This window comes from Dothidotthia symphoricarpi (genome assembly GCF_010015815.1).
Source record: "Dothidotthia symphoricarpi CBS 119687 unplaced genomic scaffold P153scaffold_7, whole genome shotgun sequence".
Taxonomy (NCBI): Eukaryota; Fungi; Ascomycota; class Dothideomycetes; order Pleosporales; family Dothidotthiaceae; genus Dothidotthia; species Dothidotthia symphoricarpi.
In genome coordinates, this window is record NW_022985014.1 from 1,438,837 (window position 1) to 1,460,936 (window position 22,100).

The window sequence follows — 22,100 nt, forward strand, 5'->3', positions numbered from 1 at the left end:
CGCTGTGTTCATAACCGCGTGTTCTACCCTCATGATAATTACCCTTTCGCATAGAAACATCCCCAACTCACCCCATAACAGGCACCACCCTCCCCCCTCCCCCTCCCCCCCTCTGGATATCCACCCCCACATCCCCAAACTGCTCAATAACATCCTGCGCCTTCGGCGCCCCAATCAGCACTATCCCCCCCGGCACAACCACATCCTCAACCCCAAAGCACCCAAACGTAACCACCTTGCGAATAGCAGGACAACTCCGAAACACACCAGCCACAACCTGCGTATCAACCACAGGATTAAACGACAGATTGATCTCCTCGAGGCGCGGGAACACATTCACGCCGTCGAAGACGCTCGTGAAAGCTTCGTGAGCGATGTGCCGACACGACGAAATGTCGAGGAACTCGAGGTGCGCGCCTGAATGCGCCATTAGGGCCTTGAAGCCGGCGGAGGCGAGGCCGATGGGGGAATCGAGGGGCCCTTCGGGGGCGGTGTTGTCCATGTCGCGGGTAGAATTCACGTCTATGTAGCGCAAGGGGGGGCAGTGCCAGTTTGTAAACAGATTAACGAAGCCGGCATCCGTGCACTCGTGGTTCTCCGTGAAGCGGAACTTGCTGAGCGAGAGGCACGTGTCGTGAATGACATCGAGGACTTCATCTGTAGGCTCCGATGCGGTGTCGAGGAAGTGCTCTAGACACAGTGTGCGGAGCTTGGGGCCCACGGAGGCGATCATGTGGATCAGTTTGGCGGATGGGATCTCGGTGTAGAAGCGTAGTGTGAGGTGGCGCAGGTTTGTCAGGCGGGCGATGGCGTCGATGGAATCCGGGCCGAGGCGTTTGCAGCGCTCCATCTTTAGGCGCTCGAGGTTCGGGCAGAAGGTTGTGAGTGCTTCGACGGCTTGGTCGTCAAAGGCGGCGTCTAGCCATTCTACGCGCAGGGCTTTGAGGGCTGGGCCGCGCGCGATGAAGAGCTCGATCCATTTCTCGTTTGCCACGAGATTGGCACCTAGGAGCTGGATGTCTACTATGGATTTTGCCTTTTCGATCATGTAGTCGATGTTTTCGTCTTTGAACTGGCAGCAGTTGCGCAGAGAGAGGGTTTTGATGTTGGGGCAGATGGCAAAGATTTGGTTGTAGTCTTCTGTCTCGAGATCTATTCTTCATGTCAGTGTCGAGATTTTCGTGACTGTCGAGTAATACTGCACTCACAAGCCGCCTCATGTACAGCCACTCGCTCCATATCTGGCTGGAGAAACAGCTTCATGGTAGTCGAGTTCATGGCCCTCTTCTTCGAGAAGATCTCACTGATCCGGTTCATGATGCTCTCGGGCATCTCGCCCAGCTCGTCAATATCCTCCGAATGCTTCGCCAGCTTCTCAATACACAGCTGTTGTAGAGTCTTTGTCCCACGCGGGTTCAATCCGTCCAGGCGATTACTCTCAATCTTCCTGCGACCCTTGCGAACAGCAGGTTTCTTCGTCTTGTCTTGCGCCTTAGCATCCTTCAGCATCTCCTTGCCGCAAGGTGTACATAACAGCCCACCGTCAGGACCAGCCTTGCTGTACGGCGTGACCGTGAATCGCTTGTCGCAGACCTCGCAATTCTCCAGCTGGCCAGGCAACTTCTTCGCCTTGCTGTACATATCCAGCACGTCACCAAAGTCCGAATCATCGTCGGAGCCCTTCTTCTTCTTTTTCGCCGAAGCCTTCTTCTTCGCTTCCTTGCCCTTCTTTATCTTCGCAATAGCTTCGTCCTGGTTGCGCTTGCGCTTTCGAGAGCGTTCCGCCGCCATTGTAGACGACTCGGCTGGCGCATCTTCATCATCCTCGTTGTCGTCATTGCCGGCGGTATTTGAAGGACCTTCGCCGTTGTCTGCAGGCGCAGCATCTGCCTCAGCTCGCTGTACGCGCTGAAGGTACGAATCACGAATCTCCTGAGCGGAGATATTGTTGGCCTGATGAAGAAATCAGTTTATACGCTCTCTCAAATTCGCAGCCTCCATATTAAGGATGTGACGTGTGATTTCAAGCGATTGCAATTCGAAATCTTGAATATAGCCAAACAGCTCTTCATCCCAGCACTTGCAACCCTCAATTATAGATGTGAAAAGCGAAATCAACTCACCGCCAAAAAATCCGTCAGCGCAGAATGCGGTCCACGAATACCACTTCCTCTCGGTCGCCGTCCAGCCCTATTTGCCACCCATCAGCGCTGCATCTATAATGTCAGGTATCCTTCAACTCACATTTTGCCTATATTTAGTCTGTCTGTTGCAGCGATGGCAAGTACAAAAGAGTGTAGAGTGTACGAATGGTACTTCGTGTGGAGAGTTGAGATAAAGGTCAGCGGGGGTCCAAAAGTCGAGCAAGGGAGGCGCGTCGCAGGACGCCCGCTAGTCGCGCACTCACGTGGTGGCAATTATAGCTCGATCGGGCCTGGTCGCCTCCTTTACTTCACTCTCACAAAGTGAAGTGGCAAACATGGTGAAGGCTTCACTGTCAGAGCGACACATACTTTCACCTGGCGTATTCCAAATGCTCTCACCCATCGTGGACGCTGATGATTTGGACTTGGAATCACACTGAAGAGGTACACAACGAATTTGATATTGCCATGAATGCAGAAACTATCAAAGTCGGATTTTATCTGACCTATTCGAAATCCCGCATACTGCCTCAAATTCATCAAAATACGCTTTTGATATTAAATCCAGTTAGCTCCATAGAGACTAATATCCTCGTTCTTGCTAAAGAATGGAAGTCCCAGGATGCCTGTAGGCGCCCCTCCACGAATGTTATGACTGTGGACGACCCCAATACGGCCAGAGAAAAGCAAACCCAGTATGCACACCCGAAAACCCTAGATCACAGTGTCGTCGTCATCATCACTGCCGTCGTCAACCTCTTCCTCCTCTGACTCCGACGACGTGTCGTCTTTCAGTGGAGCCGAGGGTTTCTGTACCATTGTCAGTTTCAACTCACATCACCGCTCAGTCCGGATGTCTCCAGGACACTATCATGACTTACAAAAGCCCTGACCTTTGCAAAACCACTGGCGCGAGTCTCAATCCTCTCAGACGAATCAGATCGTTCGGCCACGCTCGAGGCGAAGGAGTGTACGGATCTGCTAGAGGAAGCTGTAGCACTGGCGTTGGGGTTGCCGTACTTGTTTGGGTTGAAGCCGGAGCTGGTGGCAGTGACAGACTTGGTGTGCCATGACTTGGTGCAGACCTCACTCCAGCTATGATCAGCAGCGGGGAGCGCGTACTCGGTCTCGATCAGGGTCTCGGGGACAGAACCAGACACAGACAAAGTGTGGCGGAAGTGGTTTGACAAGGAGATACCGCCGCCGTCAAGATCGTCACGAATACTGTCGTTGTAAGTCGTTTCGCTGTCATTGTCACCCTACTTGAGTCAGCGTATAGGGATGTATTGGGGGTGATGAAAGACCCACAGCTGTAGAGAAGGAGTCGTCTGTTGAGGCCGAAGAGGACGTCCAGTACTCAGGAATACGGCCGCGCGAGTGGTCAGGTGTTATGAAGGCTTTCTTCGGATCCTCGTACGTGTCGTCGTCAACAGCGGCTAGAGCCACTTGCTCATCCATGCATTTGTAGCATTTCTGTATTGTATTAGTGACGAGTATGAAACCGTAGTAGAGTTTCTACACACCGCGTCGCTGGGGTTCTTGCGCTGAACCCTGGCAAAAGCCTCCAAGCCCTGCGTCTTGTGGCACATGATGCACTCGATCTCGACGACTTGCTTGCCGGTGCATCGCTGGCAGTTTGGGTTCTTCACGATTCGGCCCTGGTTCCTGATTTGGAAGCGGGCATCGGTAAGCTGCTTGGTGGAGAAGTTGGCGTGGTTGAAGTTCTTGTTGCAGCGGCCACATTTGATCCTGAAAGGGTTGTTAGACGGTAGTAGAGCCTGCGAGTCTTCACATACTTTTCGGGTAGCGGAACGCCCCTAAGCCTGTCGATGTCGTTCTGGTCATACGCGCCGAAGTTCTTGTTCCTGTCGCGGGCTCCCATTGTGATATTTGGCGTGTTTGGGGTGTGGAATGTGGTGTCAAGGTGAGTGATTGTTTTGGGTAACGATATGTAGATAGTGATGAATCGAAGGCGGTGAGAGTGTGTTTGTTGCCGCTTGATGTGGGTCAAAGTACAGGTGAAGGCAGGAACGAAGCTCCTAGACAACAGATGAGAGCTGGCGAATACGTCACGGGATAGACCTTCTAGAGCATTGATCCGGAATCTCGTGGCTCTTCAGTGTAGTTTATATACGGCACGCTTCGTGAAAGCGAGAGGCAGACCATCAGGTGTGCGTCGCGCAGATGTGACATGATAAGTCAAGTCTACCACAACAATGATATATGCAACATGCAATCGGTCAGTCGTACCGCCTTTAAGCCAGACCGTAGTGCGTTACTTATCAGTCGTCAAGCATGGGTTCAAGAATCGACTTTGACAAGAGAGCACACATTGAGATTGGCCGAACTCTCCATGTTCATGCAAGAGCTGGTCTCTCGACACTCAACCGTGATTTACCCTCCCAAATATGAACCTTTGGGTAGCATGCTAAGGAAGGCATTCTACGCATTTCCTCAGTTAGACGGAATACCAGGAACCAAGGTACAGCGAAGTCTCGCAATAGCTGGACAGCAAAGTCTAAAGAGTTGGTAGGAGTCTTATACCTGCACTCTTAGCAGTATACGCCCAGCATACACTTTGGTAAAATTATGGATTTGAGGCTTCTAGAAGCTCTAAACAAGACAGCTCATTTCCCGCTTTTACGCTTGACTGAGAGTCACTCTAACTTCGAGTATGGATAACGACTGCACTCGAGTGCTGAGGGCTACAAGGGTGTTATCGAGGCCTATTGCTGAAGAGACTGCTTGCCTATGTAATGACTACAGAATATACCAGTTGGCAGTGACAGGTATGGCACCAAGATCGTTTAATATACTGGACTCCTGGCTGTTTGATTGACCTTAGTAATCTTCTCGTGTCTCATTAACTTGACACCGGATTTTTTTTTAATTATATGGACTCCCAACGTAGTGAATTAAATCAGACGAAACCCAGCCTCAATTGAAAGCCTGGTATGTAGCCCTGCGGCCGGGTTGATGACGGTCACGATGGATGGTGTTGATTGAATCAACATGAACCCTGATAAACCCTGACGATGTCTGTGCCGCACGCTAAAAATTACTATCGATTAGCGACCAAAATCCACGGATTTTGTCCCGCACTTGCGCTCTCCAGGCGCAAACATTCCAACACCTCACAGTCAAAGTGGCGTCTATTCCCTACAGATTCAGAGCGGGCGGCAGCAGCAGCGGCACCATGGCACCCGAGAATCACCACCACCGCAGCACCACCAAGCAGAACAAGAAGACGTTCAAGTCCCGCCATGCCACCAAGAACTCGCTGAAGGAGCTGAGTAAAGGCACGCATTCTACGACCTGTGCATGGCAGAACAGCTCTAACCAATCGCATAGGCAAGGTCGAGTCGTTCGAACGGGGAAGCCGCAAGACACCCCACCAACAAGTCATGTCGAAATTCGATCGCCGCAACCGAGCGAAGCAGATGCGCGTGAACAAGGACGCTGAGCATGCAAAGGCGACAAACGTGTTCGCTGGCAAGGACTCCGCGCCGAGGGTTGTTGCTGTCATCCCATTGTGTGCGGACGTCTCTGCCGCCACCGCCGTGCGCAGCCTGAACACCAGTCTGGACATCGAAGAGGAGGTTCCAGAGGTCGGATGGACACGAACAAACGTCGACCGCTTCAAGCAGAAAGTGCAGTATGTGGTGGTTAAGAGGGATCTGCTGGCAGCGCTGGACGCTTGCCGAGTCGCCGACTTCGTCATCTTCGTGCTGTCGGGAGAGGAGGAGGTAGACACAGAGGGCGAGTTGATTCTGAAGTCGATCGAGAGTCAGGGTCTTACGACATGCTTCACGGTGGTGCAGGGACTGGACAAAATTGAGCCTGCCAAACGGAGACCACAGGTCGTCGCATCGTTGAAGTCGTACATCTCGCATTTCCTACCAACCACCGAGCGCGTCTCCTCACTCGACAACCGACAGGAAGCCTCGAACCTCATACGCTCTCTATGCACAACAACTACCAAGGGCGTGCGATGGAGAGATCAGAGGAGCTACATGTTCATCGAGGATATCACCTGGCCGAGTGGAAAGTCTGCAGTCAACGAAGACGGCACCGGAGAGGTTGTTCTGACTGGAGTCGTCCGAGGCCTTGGTTTGAAGGCCGACAGGCTGATTCAGGTCGGCGACTGGGGTGACTTTCAAGTCGACAAGATTGTTGCGGCTCCGCTTGAGGCGAGGAAGAAGGGCAAGGACGACGGCATGGTGGTGGACTCGGAAGAAGACAATGTGCTAGACCGTCCAAGCGAAGACCAGGACGATCTAGCGGATCTTGCGCCCGAGGAGACGATCATGGAGGATGCCACTAACTATGCTCCCTCTATGGCTGCGACTGAACGAAAGGGTGTACTGCTCGACGACCATCACTACTTCTCGGATGAAGAGGAATTGGATGCGCGGCCCAAGCCAAAGCGACTACCAAAGGGTACCAGCAAATACCAAAGCGCATGGTATCTTGAGGACTGCTCTGATTCTGGCTCTGACCTTGAGGACTTTGACATGGAGGATGTTCCCGAAGAGGGCCAGAGCGAAAAGGCGCATCCTGCAGATGGTGTCGAAGGCATGGACGTTGATGGAAGGGCAATGACTGAGGGCGGTCCGTCAGAATACCCGCAATCAGAGATGTTTTTGGACCCTTCGCCCGAAGACGAGGCTGAGCAGATCGAAGCGTACAGAAAGTCGAGAAAGAACGAAGCTGATGAGGATTTGGAGTTCCCCGACGAGATTGAGCTACATCCGAACGTGAACGCACGGGAACGCCTCATCAAGTACCGTGGTCTGAAGAGCTTAAAGCAGAGTGTCTGGGAGACTGAGGAGGACAAGCCCTACGAGCCAGAGGAGTGGCAGCGCCTGCTCGAAATCTCAGACTACAAGCGAACAGCAACAAAGTTCCTGCGTGAAGCATGGGCTGGCGGTGTGAAGCCCGGCACAAGAGTACATCTCCATCTCCGCGGCGTCCCTCTCCAACTCCAACAATCTCAATCGCGCCCACTCGCCATGTTCTCCCTGCTGAGACACGAGCACAAGCGCACATCCTGCAACTACAGCATTCTTCTGAGCTCAGAGCATAACGGGCCTCTGAAATCCAAAACAGAGTTGATTGCTCAGTGCGGTCCGCGACGGATCATCATCAACCCCGTAAGTCTTCTGATCTGGACCGAATCTTAATTTTTACTAACACACTCTCAGCTCTTCTCCGCAGCGGGTAACACGCCTAACAACGTGCACAAGTTCGACCGCTATCTGCACGCCGGCCAATCCGCCATTGCCTCCTTCATGGGCCCGCTAACATGGGGTCATGTGCCTGTGCTATACTTCCAGCGCATCACACCCACCGCGTCACCCTCGTTCCTGCAGCTCATCGGCACCGGCACTTCGCTCCCGCCGTCTATGAACCGCATCATCGCCAAGCGCATCGTCTTGACGGGTCACCCATACAAGATCAACAAGCGCGTCGTCACGGTGCGGTACATGTTCTTCAACGACGGGGATGTCAAGTGGTTCAAGAGCTTGCCCATGTGGACGAAGCGTGGCAGGAGCGGGTTTATCAAGGAGAGTTTGGGTACGCACGGATACTTCAAGGCGACATTTGACGGGAAGATCAACCCTATGGATGGTGTGGCCGTCAGTCTGTACAAGAGGGTCTGGCCGCGGGCGGCGAGGGCGTGGAGGCCTGAAATTGAAGGAGAGAAGGAGGCTGAGACTGGGGTTGAAGCTGAGGTGGAGATGGCTATCTAGGTCGGGTGGAGATGATATGATGGTATGAATTGCATGATATGGGCTGGGATGGTTTGGGACAGGATACCTCGGTAGACAAAATGGGACGAGGCGTTTGTATGCTTGTTTACTTACAATTATATTCAGATTAACACATTGTTTTGCGTGAATGATATTTCGATGCGTATCATTCGACAAGACCAGAACTTGAACGATGGTTTCATACCTACTAGATTGACATCTTCTCCTACCCAACACCCCACCTGAATATGTTCCTCACTGATATATTGGATTGAGTGGACAATAAAGGAAAGGAGATGTTGAGCGATGTTAATTGCTCCGGGCTGCGAAGGCTGGCGATTGGATAATCGACGCCAAGAGTTCGAAGCGGTCACGGGTGGCAGAATCTCGAAATTTTGGTCGACACGCAAAGCGCATTCACGCACAACGTCCCAAAAGTCCGCCCCAAACCCTACGACGCCAAACACTGAAGATTGACTACCACGTACAAACGGCTTCCTCACTACCATATACCGTCTGAAAAACGTCACCATGGCCACCGAACGCGGGCCAAAGCCCAAAACCGAGCTCTCACAATCGCAACCCACGTCGCAAAGACGCGCGCCCATAGACGACGAGGAAACGCGCGCACTCGCGGCATTCACCGAGTCGGCAACAAAGCAATACGGGCGCGGCGAAAAGATCCGACCCAAATCAGTCAAGGACAAGAAGTTGCGCTCGAACCTGCGATCGCTCGAGGCCAAGAACAAGCAGGCGGCGCTCGAGGCGAAGAACGTCGAGATCCTGCTAGAGAACAATGAGGGACTTCTAGAACCGGAGCATGAGCTAGAACGAACATACAAAGTACGGCAAGACGAGATCAAGCAGGAAGTGGGCGTCGAGACAGCAAAGAAGGGCTTCGAGCTGCGGTTGGACGGCCTGGGGCCATACGACGTATGCGACTACAGTCGCAACGGGCGCGATCTGCTGATTGCGGGGAGAAAAGGCCATGTCGCGACGTTTGACTGGCGAGCTGGCAAGCTGGGCTGCGAGCTGCAACTCAACGAGACGGTGCGGGACGCGCGCTGGCTGCACATCAGCAACCAGAAGAACTTTGCCGTCGCCCAGAAAAAGTGCGTCTACATCTACTCGGGCGACGGCGTGGAGCTGCACCAGCTCAAGAACCACTCCGAGGCCACACACCTCGAATACCTGCCCTACCACTTCCTGCTCGCATCCGTCTCCACGGCCGGCATCCTGCGCTACACCGACGTCTCCACCGGTCAGTCGCTGGGGGAACTGTACACGAAACTCGGCCCCGCCACGTCCCTCGCGCACAACCCCCAAAACGCCATCCTGCACGTCGGCCACCAAAAGGGCCTAGTCACGCTATGGTCGCCCAACAGCGCCGCGCCCCTCGTAAAACTACTCCCCCACCACGGCCCCGTGCGCAGTCTCGCCATCGACAAATCAGGCACATACATGGTCAGCACATCACAAGACCGCCGCATGTCCGTCTGGGACATCCGCATGTTCAAAGAGATCTCGACCCACCACCTCCGCATCCCCGGCACATCCCTCTCCATCTCCGACCGCAACCTCACAGCCGTCGGCTACGGCTCCCAAGTCAACATCTACAAGCCCGACATCTTCACACACAACCCGGACCTCGTCCTGCCCACGCCCTACATGGCCTGGGGCGGCGACGGCCTCAGCATCGGCCGCGTGCGCTTCTGCCCCTTCGAAGACGTCCTCGGCATCTCCCACGACAGGGGGTTCTCCTCCATCCTGATCCCCGGCGCAGGCGAGCCCAACCCAGATACAATGGAACAAGGCACCAACCCCTACGAAACATCCCGACAGCGCCGCGAAACAGAAGTCCACGCCCTGCTTGAAAAACTGCAGCCCGAGATGATCGCCCTCGACCCCAATTTCGTGGGTAATCTCGATTTGGCGTCTGATGAGCAGAGAAGGCGTGAGCGCAACTTGGATCTTAAAGAGGAGGATAAGATTGCGAGGTTGAAGAAGAGGGGTAGGGGTAGGAATTCGGCGCTTAGGAGGTATTTGCGGAAGAGTGGGAGTCGGAATGTGGTGGATGAGGAGAAGGATAGGGCGAGGGAGGCGGTGGAAAGGCAGAAGAAAAGGAATGTGGAGAAGAGGCAGAAGTTGAGGAGGGAGTATGGGCCGGCGTTGGAGAGGTTTGCGAATAAGAAGGGGGCTGTTTGATGGGGGAGTGGGTGGGTGTAGAGATGTGGATGGCTTGTGTGGTGGGCGTATGATGCTGCATTTTCTGGGCGTAGAGGGCTGTTATATTGCGCTATGATGAAGTTCTAAATACTTCTTCTCGGCTTACTTGTATCTTCCATACGCCGTTGCTGGCATGAGCCCAAGGCAAGACCAAAGATCTGCGAAATAATGCTGGTTTGCCCGTCCTGCTAATTCTTCATACTCTGAATTACGTTAGGCGTACATAACACACACACGATACGTATAACCGTCTAAATCTTTCCAAACAAGTTACACCGCACTGCCTCGACATTCCGGAATGCTAGAGTGGGTGCGATGTAGCCTGCTTTGTTTCTGCTGGGTCTTTGGGCTTGACTTGTCTTGAAGTAAGCACGACAATCTTGTAGATTGCTGTGTAAACTCTTTCTCTGATAAATGCAATGACTGTATAGTTGGCAAAAGTTCAATACAATTTTCTATGTGGTATTTCCGCAAAATCGTGGTAATCATACACACACTATGAGATTTGAACGTAAATCTGCCCAACAATGTTGGATTTGTTCTCAAGGAGCCTAAGGCACAACTGATGTGTAGCCAGAGATGATTTGGAATAAACACTTGACAGTAGATTAACAACACTCAAATCTGAACAGATCTTTGAGGTTGAGTGGAATTACCCAGTGTCGTCGTCTCGCAGATCTTAGGTCATAGCCACGTTAGCGTCCAGACAGGGGACTCCATGCAACCCCAAAGCCCTTGTTCCCTGTCAACGTCGTCTTTTCGAGAAGCCTCATCGCTGCAAGGATGATGCTGTCTAGTCTACGAACCCGCGAGTCTACCTGTGACATTCTCCGACCGTCATCTCGGTGGAACAATCCGATGCGTGATGCAAAGCCGAACTCCGCCACGGCTGCTCCCTATCTAGATTGTGCCTGGTGGATGGCAGAATGTACGACATGGTACTGTGTAACATCAGTATACAGGTACGACTCAGTGTGGTAGGGCACGAGTTCCGTCTTCAATCGCGGAGAGTCGGCAACGCCGAGTAGCTTTCAGGTAGGATTACGCAACGAATCTTGGCAAAGTGTAAATAGGCGTGCAGAGATTCATTCACGTCGACTCGACTCTGTCCACGAAAGTGTCATGTCTACTTAACACGACGCATTCTGCCGAGATTGTTCACATACAACAATGCCAACCTAGTACGATCCGGCACAGATGACTCGAGCTGCGCACGCGCCGATAAGCGGTCTGAAGATCATGAGATCATGCGACGTGTCGAGAGGATTAGCAACTTGGAGAGGTACGCATCCCATCCCACAATGTGAGCTCGGTTGGACTTACTCGTTTGAAGTGCACTACATTGCAGTACATTGCTCAACGAAAGTTTCGCTACAGTCTAGTATAGATGCCTGATTCGTTCGAAACCTCGCAGCCGAAACGAACACAACAAATTTGACATTATTCGCTTGGGCGCCGCGACCTGCATGGATCGTGAGCTTGAGTTGCACAACTTATGTGGTGCAGCCAGTTCCAGCTTGCTGGCAAGATTCTTGGGCATCACTATACGGGCTTCTCAGGTACGATGTATGTGCTTCGGGCGTGTGAGTAAGACAGTATTCGACGACCACCGACGGGAAGGCCCATAGTTCTCAAAGAGAACCCATGTTACCCTGCGACATACCACGGATATGCTGGTTCTTATCTACAGTGGCGGACCACGGCCTGCTATATGCCGATGATTTAGGAAGATTCACAGCCACGCGGACCAAGTCTTTGCTTATACTTCGGACCATCGGGCGCACGAGTCGTTGATCTTTCGAAATGCCACCCGATTAACCGGACAGTCTTGCCTAGGAAAACCGATGCAACGGTTGCACACAATGCACGTTAGCAATGATAGGTCGCTTTTTCGGCCCTTGCTCAACAAGTGCCGCGACGACGATTGCGCTGCATGGATGCCGCACCATCAGTTGAGATCTGCTGTACTCGAAACGAACCTAGGTTATGACAGACCCAAAAGGAGAAGGATGATGTAGTCAGGCGACCGATGTATTCAATATCAGGCATCTAGCAAGACTATGCTTATGAAAAGGTGCCCGACCACAAGAGGGGCATATTTCTTTGTAGATCGATAAGGCATTAACAGCGATCACGGTAAATCTCGGGACGTCGGAGTTGAATCTTGAATTTTGAATCCGAATCTCACGGTTTAGACGTTGGCGCCACCATCGCGGTGAGTTTGCTGGCTTGCCACTTTAGCTGCAAAATAGCTGACGGATATGACCGCAGTCTAGTGGCGGCGAGTAGCATCGCAACCTCATCTGTTACACGTCTTCAACTCGACCAATGGGTCGGTACACGCTTGGACCTTTGCCAGTCTGTCGGGCATTCAGTCCGTGATTCGCTTGAGGCGGAGGATTATGCCTCGGGGTGATCAGAGCTTGCTCGTAACGCATCACCACACGATGACCATGAAGTAATCCCTTGATCGGCTACACCAATGGTCATGCTTCTGGTTACGAATTGTTGACCGGGCGTGATAGGCCGGCTTCTCACACCGCTTCAGCTCTGGTTGATCAGACATATCGGACCAAGCTTGTGCCAAGCGAAAGGCTCTTCTATATGTGCCTGTGCTGTTCTACAATGAACCTTTTGCATCTTGCCATATTGGTTGAGGCTGATACAACAGGAAACACTGGCTCCACTTTCGACACTGGACTACTCGAAACATCTTCTCGTACGTTCTTTACTTGGGAAGACAACACCAAATCTAGCACTGTACCCTGACACAGCCCAGGAACGCAAAGGTCATCCACATACCAACCCTTGCTGCTAACATGTCTTCAAACGAAGCTCTAATGCGTCAACGTTAAGCTAGTGACTGAAGGTGGAGTTTAACGGCAACCTGCGGAGCCAAGACCCATATAGTTTCGGCGACTTCCATGACTCCTTCCTCGACATCCTCGACCTTTAAGTCTCCGCCCACCGTCCATTGTCTCTGTCGAATATACTGTCTAGGAATCGGAAGGAAAGTCTACCGCGCCAGCCAAATCTGTCCCGACTGTCTTAAACGCCACGATCCGGAACAACTCTGTATCTGGGCCAACAACAATCCCGCTGCCATCCACACCGTCAGCGAAGAAGTCTCTCGAAAACAAGTCTCGAAACAAAACATCGAGGCACACGGCCGCTACCTCTGCGCTTTCGAAGATCCGGATTATCGCCACTGTCGGTGGCGAAGATTCGATTTGAACCTCCGCGGTACTCGATTGGATTGTGGCATTGTCCAGAAGAAAGGCAAGGCTTGTGAGAGGTGTTGGAGAAGAAGACTGCACAAAATTGGAATCGTACAGTACTTTACGCCGACTGGGCTGTGTCATGAAGAGGCGGACAGATTTGTTCCGAGGTTGGTAGGATCGGAGGAGGAAATTGAGGAAGAGGACGATGACGTGGAGGGCTACAACGAAGTACTGAGCTGAGATCTGAAATATTGATCCCGTACGTTTGCCACCCCGAACAACATCAGGTTACTGGCTTTGGAATAAGTCGTCAACCTACTTCGAGATGCTGCCACCACCTCCCAAGTCGCGCTGCGCATTCGGGGTTGCCTGTGCTTCCAGTCCAGAAGGTCAGGAGCTAGGACGAGACATATGCTCGTGGTGCAAAAACATGAGCATAGACGCTCTACTCAACCTCGCAGACACACAGCCAGACAGTCAATACCTAAGACATCTGGTCTGTGACTACATGCACCAAGTCGAACGCGACAACAAAGAACGCGTCAGCAAAGGCTGGTCGTACCTCTGCGCCTGCAAAGACCCAGAGTACCGCTTCCACCCCTGGCGCCGCGCCTTCAACCCAAAGGACGCCCGACTCTGCGGCACCGTACGCCACCGCGGCCAACTGTGCACGCGCTGCTACGCCAAAGCGACAGAGCAAGCCTGTCCATGGCTCGCAGAATTCGACGGCGACAGATTGGGATTCCCGTGCGTCTTCATGGACCCGCATTTACGTAGACCGGTCGATTCGAACTGGAAAATGGGGCCGGTTGATGCGCAGGGTCGGCATGATCCGAATTGGGAGACGGATCCGAGACGGCATGCGAGGTGTGAGAGGGCCAGGCTGAAGAATCAGTTGTGCCAGAAGTGCTTTAATCGCATGTGTGAGATTAGGGGGTTTGGGCGGTACTTTGATCCTGAGTGGGGGACTTTGCGGGGGAGTTGTGGGTTGTGAGGGGGTGGGGGTGTTGGGCTTGAACTTTGTGATGGTGCCTCATGCAGGTTCTGATGATTTGGAATGTTGCGGAATGGAGACTGCCCGGAATTGCACACCATCTCTCGGATGTTTGGTGTATGTGAATTGGGACTATCTGAGAAGGATGGAGAAGACGTTGCTATCGAGCCTGACAAGGCTGTGTTCCATTCTACGACCATGGGAGGAAATCTGCGGAGTACCAAGGAGGGAAACAGGACACGAACGTATTTACGGATTAGAAAGACACGCTGGCGTGTCGATGTATCAGCAATGAAGTATAATGTAATATTTCGACTCCAGGTTCCCTCCAAAGCTGACCCTTACATGGTTTGTCACAACAATACACAGTAAACATATCCCGCCAATTACCATTCTCGGTCAGGTGTGAGCGCGGACATACGGTGTACCAAGTGATGGGTGGATGTGTGTAGTGATGACTTCGTGATTGTTTGATGTGCAATGCAAGACACGCTTGTTTGATGAAGTGGAAATGAAGATCATAGACGTGATAGTGCGAAGTGCGTGTAGATCAATGAGAAGAATAAAACAAGTTGATGGATGGGCGTGACAGGGACCTTTGAGATGTAGTGTAGTGAGGGCCTAGGAGGGGATGGGTAAGCGTATAGAGCGCGTACGAACCTAACATGGAGTTGTGAAGAGAAGTAGAGAAGTGAGTGGAAAAAAGACGGGAGATGATGGCTACGCTATGCTAGAAAGGTAACTCGAGCATTCTCAGATTCAATCATGGTTAGCAATCTGCTATGCGGAGTAAGCTTCACAGATCGAGTAGAGACGTGGAGAGAATAAATAATGTCACGGTCACGTCGCAGTCTATATAGCCGACCAGACCCCGCTTACTTGAGCCCATCAAATATGACACCCCTGATTGGCCGCAAGATCAACGTGCATGACTCGTGGACGTGCTTAACGTCGTCGAGATCCCCAGATAGAACAAGGATTCCCCACAACCAAGGCGGTCCAACACGACTCCATAGATGCTGCCGTCGAGCAAGCTGATACGTCAATGGTATATTGAAGATCTCCAGGTCTGCCACTACCAAAGCGGGCCATGTCGATGCTGGTGGACTCTCGCCAGATGCCTCACCTCCCGCATCGATCGACTCGATATAACCGAGGACGGATTATTCCCAGAGAGGGGCACGCCGACTCTCAACAGCTAAGCTAGCTCGAGGAAGTATGTCGTCGTGCATTGCCTCTTATCTTCTTGATCCCCTTGAGGGTCTTCCCCTTCCGTACAATCCTCTCGATCCTCACAATGCGTACCTTTGCGCGTGCTATCCAGCGCCAGAGATTCGGTGCGCGTAGCTCCGTCCCCCGGATCTCGAGACAACAGCGAGGACTTACCTCCGTAAGCACTCAAGACGTCAAAGGCCTGACAGTCGTCGACCACCACTACGAGTACGCCCTCAATTCGAGCCATGTCTCCACGCAATCCCAGTAGCTCACACGCCACAGTGCCATTGTCGTCGGAGCAGGTGGCGCAGGCCTCCGCGCCGCCGTGGGACTCACGGAAGCCGGTCTGAAAACAGCATGCGTATCGAAACTGTTCCCCACGCGCTCGCACACGGTTGCAGCCCAGGGCGGCATCAACGCCGCGCTCGGCAACATGACCGAAGACGACTGGCGCTGGCACATGTACGACACGGTCAAAGGCTCAGATTGGCTGGGTGATCAGGATGCTATCCACTACATGACGCGCGAGGCTGTGCCCGCTGTTGTCGAGCTCGAAAACTACGGCATGCCCTTCTCCCGCACCGCTGAAGGCACGATATACCAACGCGCTCTTGGGGGGCAGAGCTTGGAGTATGGCAAGGGCGGACAGGCGTATCGGACGGCGTGTGCAGCGGACAGGACGGGACATGCCATGCTGCATACGCTGTACGGGCAGAGCTTGAAGGAGGGGGTGCAGTTCTTCATCGAGTGGTTTGCGCTGGATCTAATGATGAGTGAGGGGAAGTGTGTGGGGATTACGGCGCTGAACATGGAGGATGGGACGTGTCATCGCATGTTTGCGCGGAACACCATTCTGGCGACTGGGGGTGAGTAGATTGAGAATGATTCGGGCTTGGAATGAAGACGAGAGCTGACAAGGACAGGCTACGGACGAGCATACTTCAGCGCAACAAGCGCACACACAAGTACCGGTGACGGCAGTGCCATGGTATCGAGAGCCGGTCTCCCGCTGCAAGACATGGAATTCGTGCAATTCCACCCCTCTGGAATCTACGGCGCCGGCGTAAATGCTCCTCCACCCATACCCCTCCACCCAGCTAACACCACGCAGGTCCTGATCACAGAAGGCGCCCGCGGCGAAGGCGGCTACCTCCTCAACGCCCAAGGCGAGCGCTTCATGGAGCGCTACGCCCCAACCGCAAAAGACCTCGCATCCCGCGACGTCGTCAGCCGCTCCATGAACCTAGAGATCCTCGAGGGCCGCGGCTGCGGCCCCGAAAAAGACCACATCCACCTCCAGCTCTCCCACCTCCCCAAGGACATCATCATGGAGCGCCTCCCCGGCATCGCTGAAACTGCCGCCATCTTCGCAGGCATAGACATCACCCGCGAGCCCATCCCCGTCCTCCCAACAGTGCACTACTGCATGGGCGGCATCCCAACGAACTACCACGGCCAGGTCCTCGACGTGACGGATAGCGGGGAGAAAGTCGTCGACGGCCTCTACGCCGCGGGCGAAGCAGCCTGCGTCAGCGTGCACGGCGCAAACCGCCTAGGCGCAAATTCACTCCTCGACATCGTCGTCTTCGGCCGCGCATCCGCTCTCCACATCGCCGACAATCACGCCCCCTCCGCACCCCACAACCCGTCAAACTCCGACATCGGCCTGCCCTCCATCCGCGAAATCCCCTCCTTCCTCGCCGCAGACGGCAAATCCCCCACCTCTGCCCTCCGCGACGCAATGCAGCGCACCATGCAGAACACCACGGCCGTCTTCCGCACCCACGACTCCCTCACCACCGGCACCGCGCAACTACGCGACATCGAGCGGAAATTCAAGTCTGATTTGTGTGTCACAGACCGCAGTCTGATCTGGAACAGCGATCTGGTTGAGACGCTCGAGCTGCGCAGTCTGCTGACTAATGCCGTGCAGACGAGTAAGGCGGCGTTGACGCGCACGGAGAGCAGGGGTGCGCATGCGCGGGATGATTTTCAGGAGAGGGATGATGCGGCGTGGATGGTGCATAGTCTTACGTGGCAGGCTGGGGTTGGGGGGGAGGTCGAGTGGGGGACTAGGGGGGTTGTGATGGGGACGTTGGATGAGGGGGAGTGTAAGAGTGTGCCGCCTATGAAGAGGTCTTATTGAGTTTTTAAGATACCGAGAGTTATGTACTTTGGGGGAAGTGTGCCTGCACTTCTCCTTCCGTGGATTTGCATCATTTCCAGTTTGACGTAGTTCATGTCCTCGTATCTCATGTTCCATGTCCATGCTTGTCCGTTACCATTCCATCCCATCCCATTGCATCCCCTCCCAGCTACTCACCTACTCATCATCCCAATTAACCTTGAACGCTAATCTCAAGTCAGCAAACCATCCTCTCAACAAACAGTCAAAAAAAAACTCACCACAAGGAAACGGAAAGAACATATCCCAGTTCTCCGTCAAATACGCATGATACGGATACTTCTCATCAGCCCCCATCTTGCGCTCAACCTTATGAATCCTGCCCTGCGGGCCCAGCGCCGGGCGCAAATTCCTCAGCAGCGCAACCTCCCTCAGCATCGTAGTGAGCACGACGCGCGTCATGGGCAGGCCAAGGCACTGGTGCGGGCCGTGACCGAGGTGGATGTATGCGTCGAGGGGGCGGTGGAGGTCGACAGCGTCTGGGTTGGGGAACGCGACGGGGTCGTGGGACGCGGCGCGCAGGTTGACGAAGAGTGTGTCGCCTGGGGTGAGGGGGAGGGGTTTTCCTGCTTCGGATAGGGTTGTTGGTTTTGCGACGGCGCGGAGGACGCCTGTTTCGCCGTTGAGGCGCGAGCCCTCCATTGCGTAGTGCATGAGCTGCTCGAAGGCTTCGGGGGTGTCGTGTTGGGCTAGGGCTTGGATGGCGGGCCAGTGCTGTTTGCCTGCGCCGAGGATGTAGTATTCGATTGTTTGGGCGAAAAGCTGGCCTTGGTTCGATACCATGCCGCCTGCTGTGCCGAGGATGTGGCCCCAGACGAGCTCGGTGGGGTTCTTGCCTGACGCGAGGAGTCGCTGGATCATGTGGATGCCGTAGCTCTTGAGGGCTGAGTCTTGGGGCCAGACGGCTTGCATGACGCGGGAGAGGAGGCCGCTGTGGGCGATTGCTTCGACGTTTTTCTGCACAGTGTCGCCGAGGATCTGGGTGGCCTGGTGGGCTTTGATGTGCAGCGGGAAAGAGCCAGCCGGGTCGGCGTCGAAGAAGATCAGTGCAAAGACGCTGGACATGATGAGGTAGAGCTCTGCTTCTGTGAAGATGCCGTGGGGGTGTTCTGTGGTCTTGAGTGGCAGCATGAAGAGCTCTGCGCAAAAGTGCACGTGTGCGAGGTTGCCAACGTCGCGGATGATATCGACTTGGTTGAAATCTGCAATCTTGGCACCCTTTTCAGCGAGCAGTTCTTTCGTCTTTGCAGCGTAGTATGTGCGCACTTGCTTATCCCAGTCGGAGATGTAGAGTGCTTTGGATACCATGGCACGCGAATCGGCATTCTTGGGGCCGTCGCCTGCGAGCATGAAGTCCTTCGCTGCGGGTCCCATGATATACTCCATTGCTTTTCCCCATGTCACCTTGAACATGTCCTGGTTTTCCATAATCTCTGTGGCGAGCTTGTATTCACTGACGATGTGCGGGTGGGCAGTGGCCTTTGGCTTCTCATAGTCGTACAAGTGTGCCTTGTTGAGATCTGTGAGGGCTTCTTTCATGGCCGAGGGGACAGTAAGTGGGTAGTGTGCATACACGCTGTTCTGCTTGAAGTGCTGCGGGAAAGCGCGCAAGAAGAGCTTGTAGAACACACAACCGTTGTCGATGCTGGTGTCGGAATTGACCAGGTTGTATCCCCAGTTCGTCAGTGTACGAGGATTGTAGTCGACAGTGTAGAATCTGTCACCTCGCACGAGTGCGACAGCATCCGAAAGCACGGCGCGAGAGGTTGTGTATGGGGGAGTGAGACCAGAACCAGGGGCCATGGGTTGTTTTGCGTCTTCAACAACAAGACCAGGGTAGATCTCAACCTTGTCTGGGTGGTCGTAAAGATGCTTCAACTGATCTTGGACATACTTATCGCTCGTAATGTCTGCAAACGTCTTGTGCGGCTCAAGATGGAAGTACTTCCTGAACTCGTTCAACGAACCCAGGTTCCAAGATCGTGCCTGTTCGATACCCAGGACTTCGATGGCGCGGAACACAGCAGGAACTCTGTTCGGACCAAAAGAGTTGGCGCAGTCCTCGACGCTAGAGGTCAGAATATCCACGAGGTCGTCATCAGGCAATGTACCATCGGCGTTCCGCTTAAGAGTAGCGAACTCTCGCTTTGAGGGATCCGGATCAGTCTTCGAGTAGACCTCGCTCATTCTTCCAACGAACTCGTACTTGCCGATTGACTTGGGATCGCGACCTTCGCCGAAAAGACTGTCCCACATCTCCTGCGTCCATTTCTCGTCGCGGTCTGACACTGAGGAGTGCCATCTGTAGACGAGGTTGAACTCTGCAGCAACCTGGTTACCAGTACCCATGGCCACGCCTTTGATCTCAGCGCGAGGGTTAAGCTGCCAGTTGCTGTCGGTGCGATTGAGGTTGAGGATCGTCCGGACGTAGTCGATGAGAATGGTGTTTACGTAAAGACCGCAGGTGATAAGACGACCCGTCTGGAACAGATCCTCGTCATACTTTTTCTTCTGGGCCTCGTACTTCTGGCTGGCCTTCTCGTCACTCGCATCCTTTGGCGCAACAGGCTTCGCGAAGCGGTTCCCCTCGTTGATGCTCGCCAGGTTCTCGACAGTATAGTTGTGGAAGCGATTGAACATGATCAGCAAGGCGCCGACACCAGGCGGGAAGAACAACAGCCTCGCTTCAGAGAAGCAGTCAGGCTTGATCTTCCCGTCTACCCTCGTCCTCATCATATCCTGCTCCTTCTGGTTACTTCCGTACAGCGGCGAAAGATCAAGATACGAGCTCGTCATCGACACTGAATAATCCTCATGACTAGTGCGGAATAAATCGTGGATGATGATCGAAGCCAGGTAGAAAAGCATACTCGAGACCCGGTTTGGGTGCAGCTCCGCATGCTTGCGTGTCATGATGCTATCGAAGACAACGCCCGGATCCGGCCTTGCAGGAGTTTGCATCATAGACGGCTTGCAGGTTCTCGCATACGGCGTGCCCGCAGCACCAAGCTGGGGGTGCACAAGACTGTTGTTCGAGCCATCAGCCGATCGGTACTGGAACTTTGGCCCAAGATATGACTGCGGCGGGTGCTGCAAGTCATTCCAAAGCTGCGTCAGGAACTGATGCGTCACCGTCTCCTGCATCTTCGAGCCATCCGGCAAGGCGGCCGCAGTCCGGACCAGGCCCTCCATCAGATACGTCTTGTCATCCGTAAGCTCGCCTGTCATCTTCTCCTTCTGTACCTGCAGCAGGGTCTGAATGTTTTCAACTCCAAGGTAAGAGAAATCCTTGAGACCGCCCTCGATCTTCTTGTACAGCGCGGTATTCTCCTCCGGGACAATCTTTGAGCCATCGCCTGTCTGCAGATCAGGCACTGGTGCCGCTGCAGCGCCGATGAGCGAGGCTATGGACTTGAAAGGCCCACCGATAGCTTTCCGTAGTTTATTCAGCTCAGAAACTTCAGCTGGTTTGGGTGGTGTGACGCCAGTCCGCGTGTCGACGTGGGCGTCCCACGCCGCTTTTGCCTCTGCGGTCATGGCGGGTGATTGATGTTGTTGCTGGGGAAAGTTTGTCAACACCTGGATGAAGGTATCTCTGTCTAGCCAAGTTGAGAGAGGTGAAGGAGCAAAACCTCGCTAAACAAACGAGATCTCAGAAGGGAGAAACCGCAATCTGCCATCTCACATGGAAAAGCCGACTAGATAACGCAACTGCCGAACAGGAAATATCATAGTGACAGTGACGATGACATGAACAAGAACAAGTACTTACATCCATCTCGTCCTCCTTAGCTGAAGGCGGTATATCCACAGTCTCAGATACAAGACGTACACCCCAGGTCACCAAACAAGTAATAAAGAGCACAGTACACAACAAAGTATACCCAACTGCGCCAAATAGAAGTAAATCCGGCATAAACAAGAAAGCAAAGCCTAAGTAACTAAAACACAACACAAGCCCCACCACCCGCCCTCTTATACCCACCACACCCCCAATCCGAAGCAGGCTGAAGCCCACCTACCCGCGAACCATTACCCTCTTTTGCGCCCCCCGCCGACGTCAATCGCCCATCCCTCCAGCTCAGCCGCAGCGCGGGCCGCGACGCACGGTGCCTACCCACCAATCACACGCCGTGTATTGGAAGGGAGCTGTGCCCCGGCGCGATACGCGACGAACGAGGCAAGTCGAGCTTGTGTGCTGACCGCTGGAGATCCCCGGTCTGACGTGAAGTTGTGCAGTTGCGCCTGAAAGAGGCAATGCAGGCAGCAACTTGGCTTGGGGTTTGTCGGTGAAGCACAATTGGGAAATGGTGACTCTGGCTTGGGCAGTGCCGGCGTGTTTGCATGCAGGTCCCTGCTCGG

At 53.8% G+C, this 22,100-nt stretch overlaps 7 protein-coding genes across 7 annotated transcripts; 4 read left to right on the forward strand and 3 right to left on the reverse strand.

Moving 5' to 3' along the window:
• Positions 1-67: 67 nt before the first annotated feature.
• Positions 68-2,478, reverse strand: P153DRAFT_337571 (DNA repair protein-like protein Rad7; the record flags this gene model as incomplete). Its single annotated transcript, XM_033665749.1, has 4 exons — positions 2,245-2,478; positions 2,124-2,190; positions 1,209-1,953; positions 68-1,152 (listed from the first exon to the last, which is right to left on the reverse strand). Coding segments are annotated over exons 1-4 (1,899 nt in total). The 5' UTR covers positions 2,247-2,478.
• A 149-nt stretch (positions 2,479-2,627) lies between these two features.
• P153DRAFT_430422 (uncharacterized protein) lies at positions 2,628-4,116 on the reverse strand. The gene is made up of 5 exons (XM_033672837.1): positions 3,941-4,116; positions 3,668-3,893; positions 3,453-3,617; positions 3,026-3,403; positions 2,628-2,954 (listed from the first exon to the last, which is right to left on the reverse strand). The coding sequence occupies exons 1-5, from the start codon at positions 4,024-4,026 to the stop codon at positions 2,859-2,861; spliced, it is 951 nt and encodes a 316-aa protein (XP_033525592.1). The 5' UTR covers positions 4,027-4,116; the 3' UTR covers positions 2,628-2,858.
• Positions 4,117-5,188: 1,072 nt separating this feature from the next.
• Positions 5,189-8,043, forward strand: P153DRAFT_395589 (pre-rRNA processing protein-like protein Tsr1). The gene is made up of 3 exons (XM_033671411.1): positions 5,189-5,443; positions 5,496-7,297; positions 7,349-8,043. The coding sequence occupies exons 1-3, from the start codon at positions 5,341-5,343 to the stop codon at positions 7,895-7,897; spliced, it is 2,454 nt and encodes an 817-aa protein (XP_033525593.1). The 5' UTR covers positions 5,189-5,340; the 3' UTR covers positions 7,898-8,043.
• Positions 8,044-8,329: 286 nt separating this feature from the next.
• P153DRAFT_365799 (BING4CT-domain-containing protein) lies at positions 8,330-10,472 on the forward strand. The gene has a single exon (XM_033667894.1). It carries the CDS (start codon positions 8,429-8,431, stop codon positions 10,100-10,102), a length of 1,674 nt encoding a protein of 557 aa, XP_033525594.1. The 5' UTR covers positions 8,330-8,428; the 3' UTR covers positions 10,103-10,472.
• Positions 10,473-13,047: 2,575 nt separating this feature from the next.
• P153DRAFT_288031 (uncharacterized protein) lies at positions 13,048-14,338 on the forward strand (the record flags this gene model as incomplete). Its single annotated transcript, XM_033663582.1, has 3 exons — positions 13,048-13,381; positions 13,434-13,480; positions 13,670-14,338. The coding sequence occupies 3 exons, from the start codon at positions 13,048-13,050 to the stop codon at positions 14,336-14,338; spliced, it is 1,050 nt and encodes a 349-aa protein (XP_033525595.1).
• Positions 14,339-15,469: 1,131 nt separating this feature from the next.
• On the forward strand, positions 15,470-17,699 carry P153DRAFT_422135 (flavo protein subunit of succinate dehydrogenase; the record flags this gene model as incomplete). The annotated part of the gene is made up of 4 exons (XM_033672349.1): positions 15,470-15,778; positions 15,836-16,419; positions 16,477-16,616; positions 16,665-17,699. The coding sequence occupies exons 1-4, from the start codon at positions 15,636-15,638 to the stop codon at positions 17,697-17,699; spliced, it is 1,902 nt and encodes a 633-aa protein (XP_033525596.1). The 5' UTR covers positions 15,470-15,635.
• Positions 17,673-21,476, reverse strand: P153DRAFT_313682 (heme peroxidase). The gene is made up of 2 exons (XM_033664891.1): positions 17,960-21,476; positions 17,673-17,905 (listed from the first exon to the last, which is right to left on the reverse strand). The coding sequence occupies exons 1-2, from the start codon at positions 21,273-21,275 to the stop codon at positions 17,877-17,879; spliced, it is 3,345 nt and encodes a 1,114-aa protein (XP_033525597.1). The 5' UTR covers positions 21,276-21,476; the 3' UTR covers positions 17,673-17,876.
• Positions 21,477-22,100: the final 624 nt, after the last annotated feature.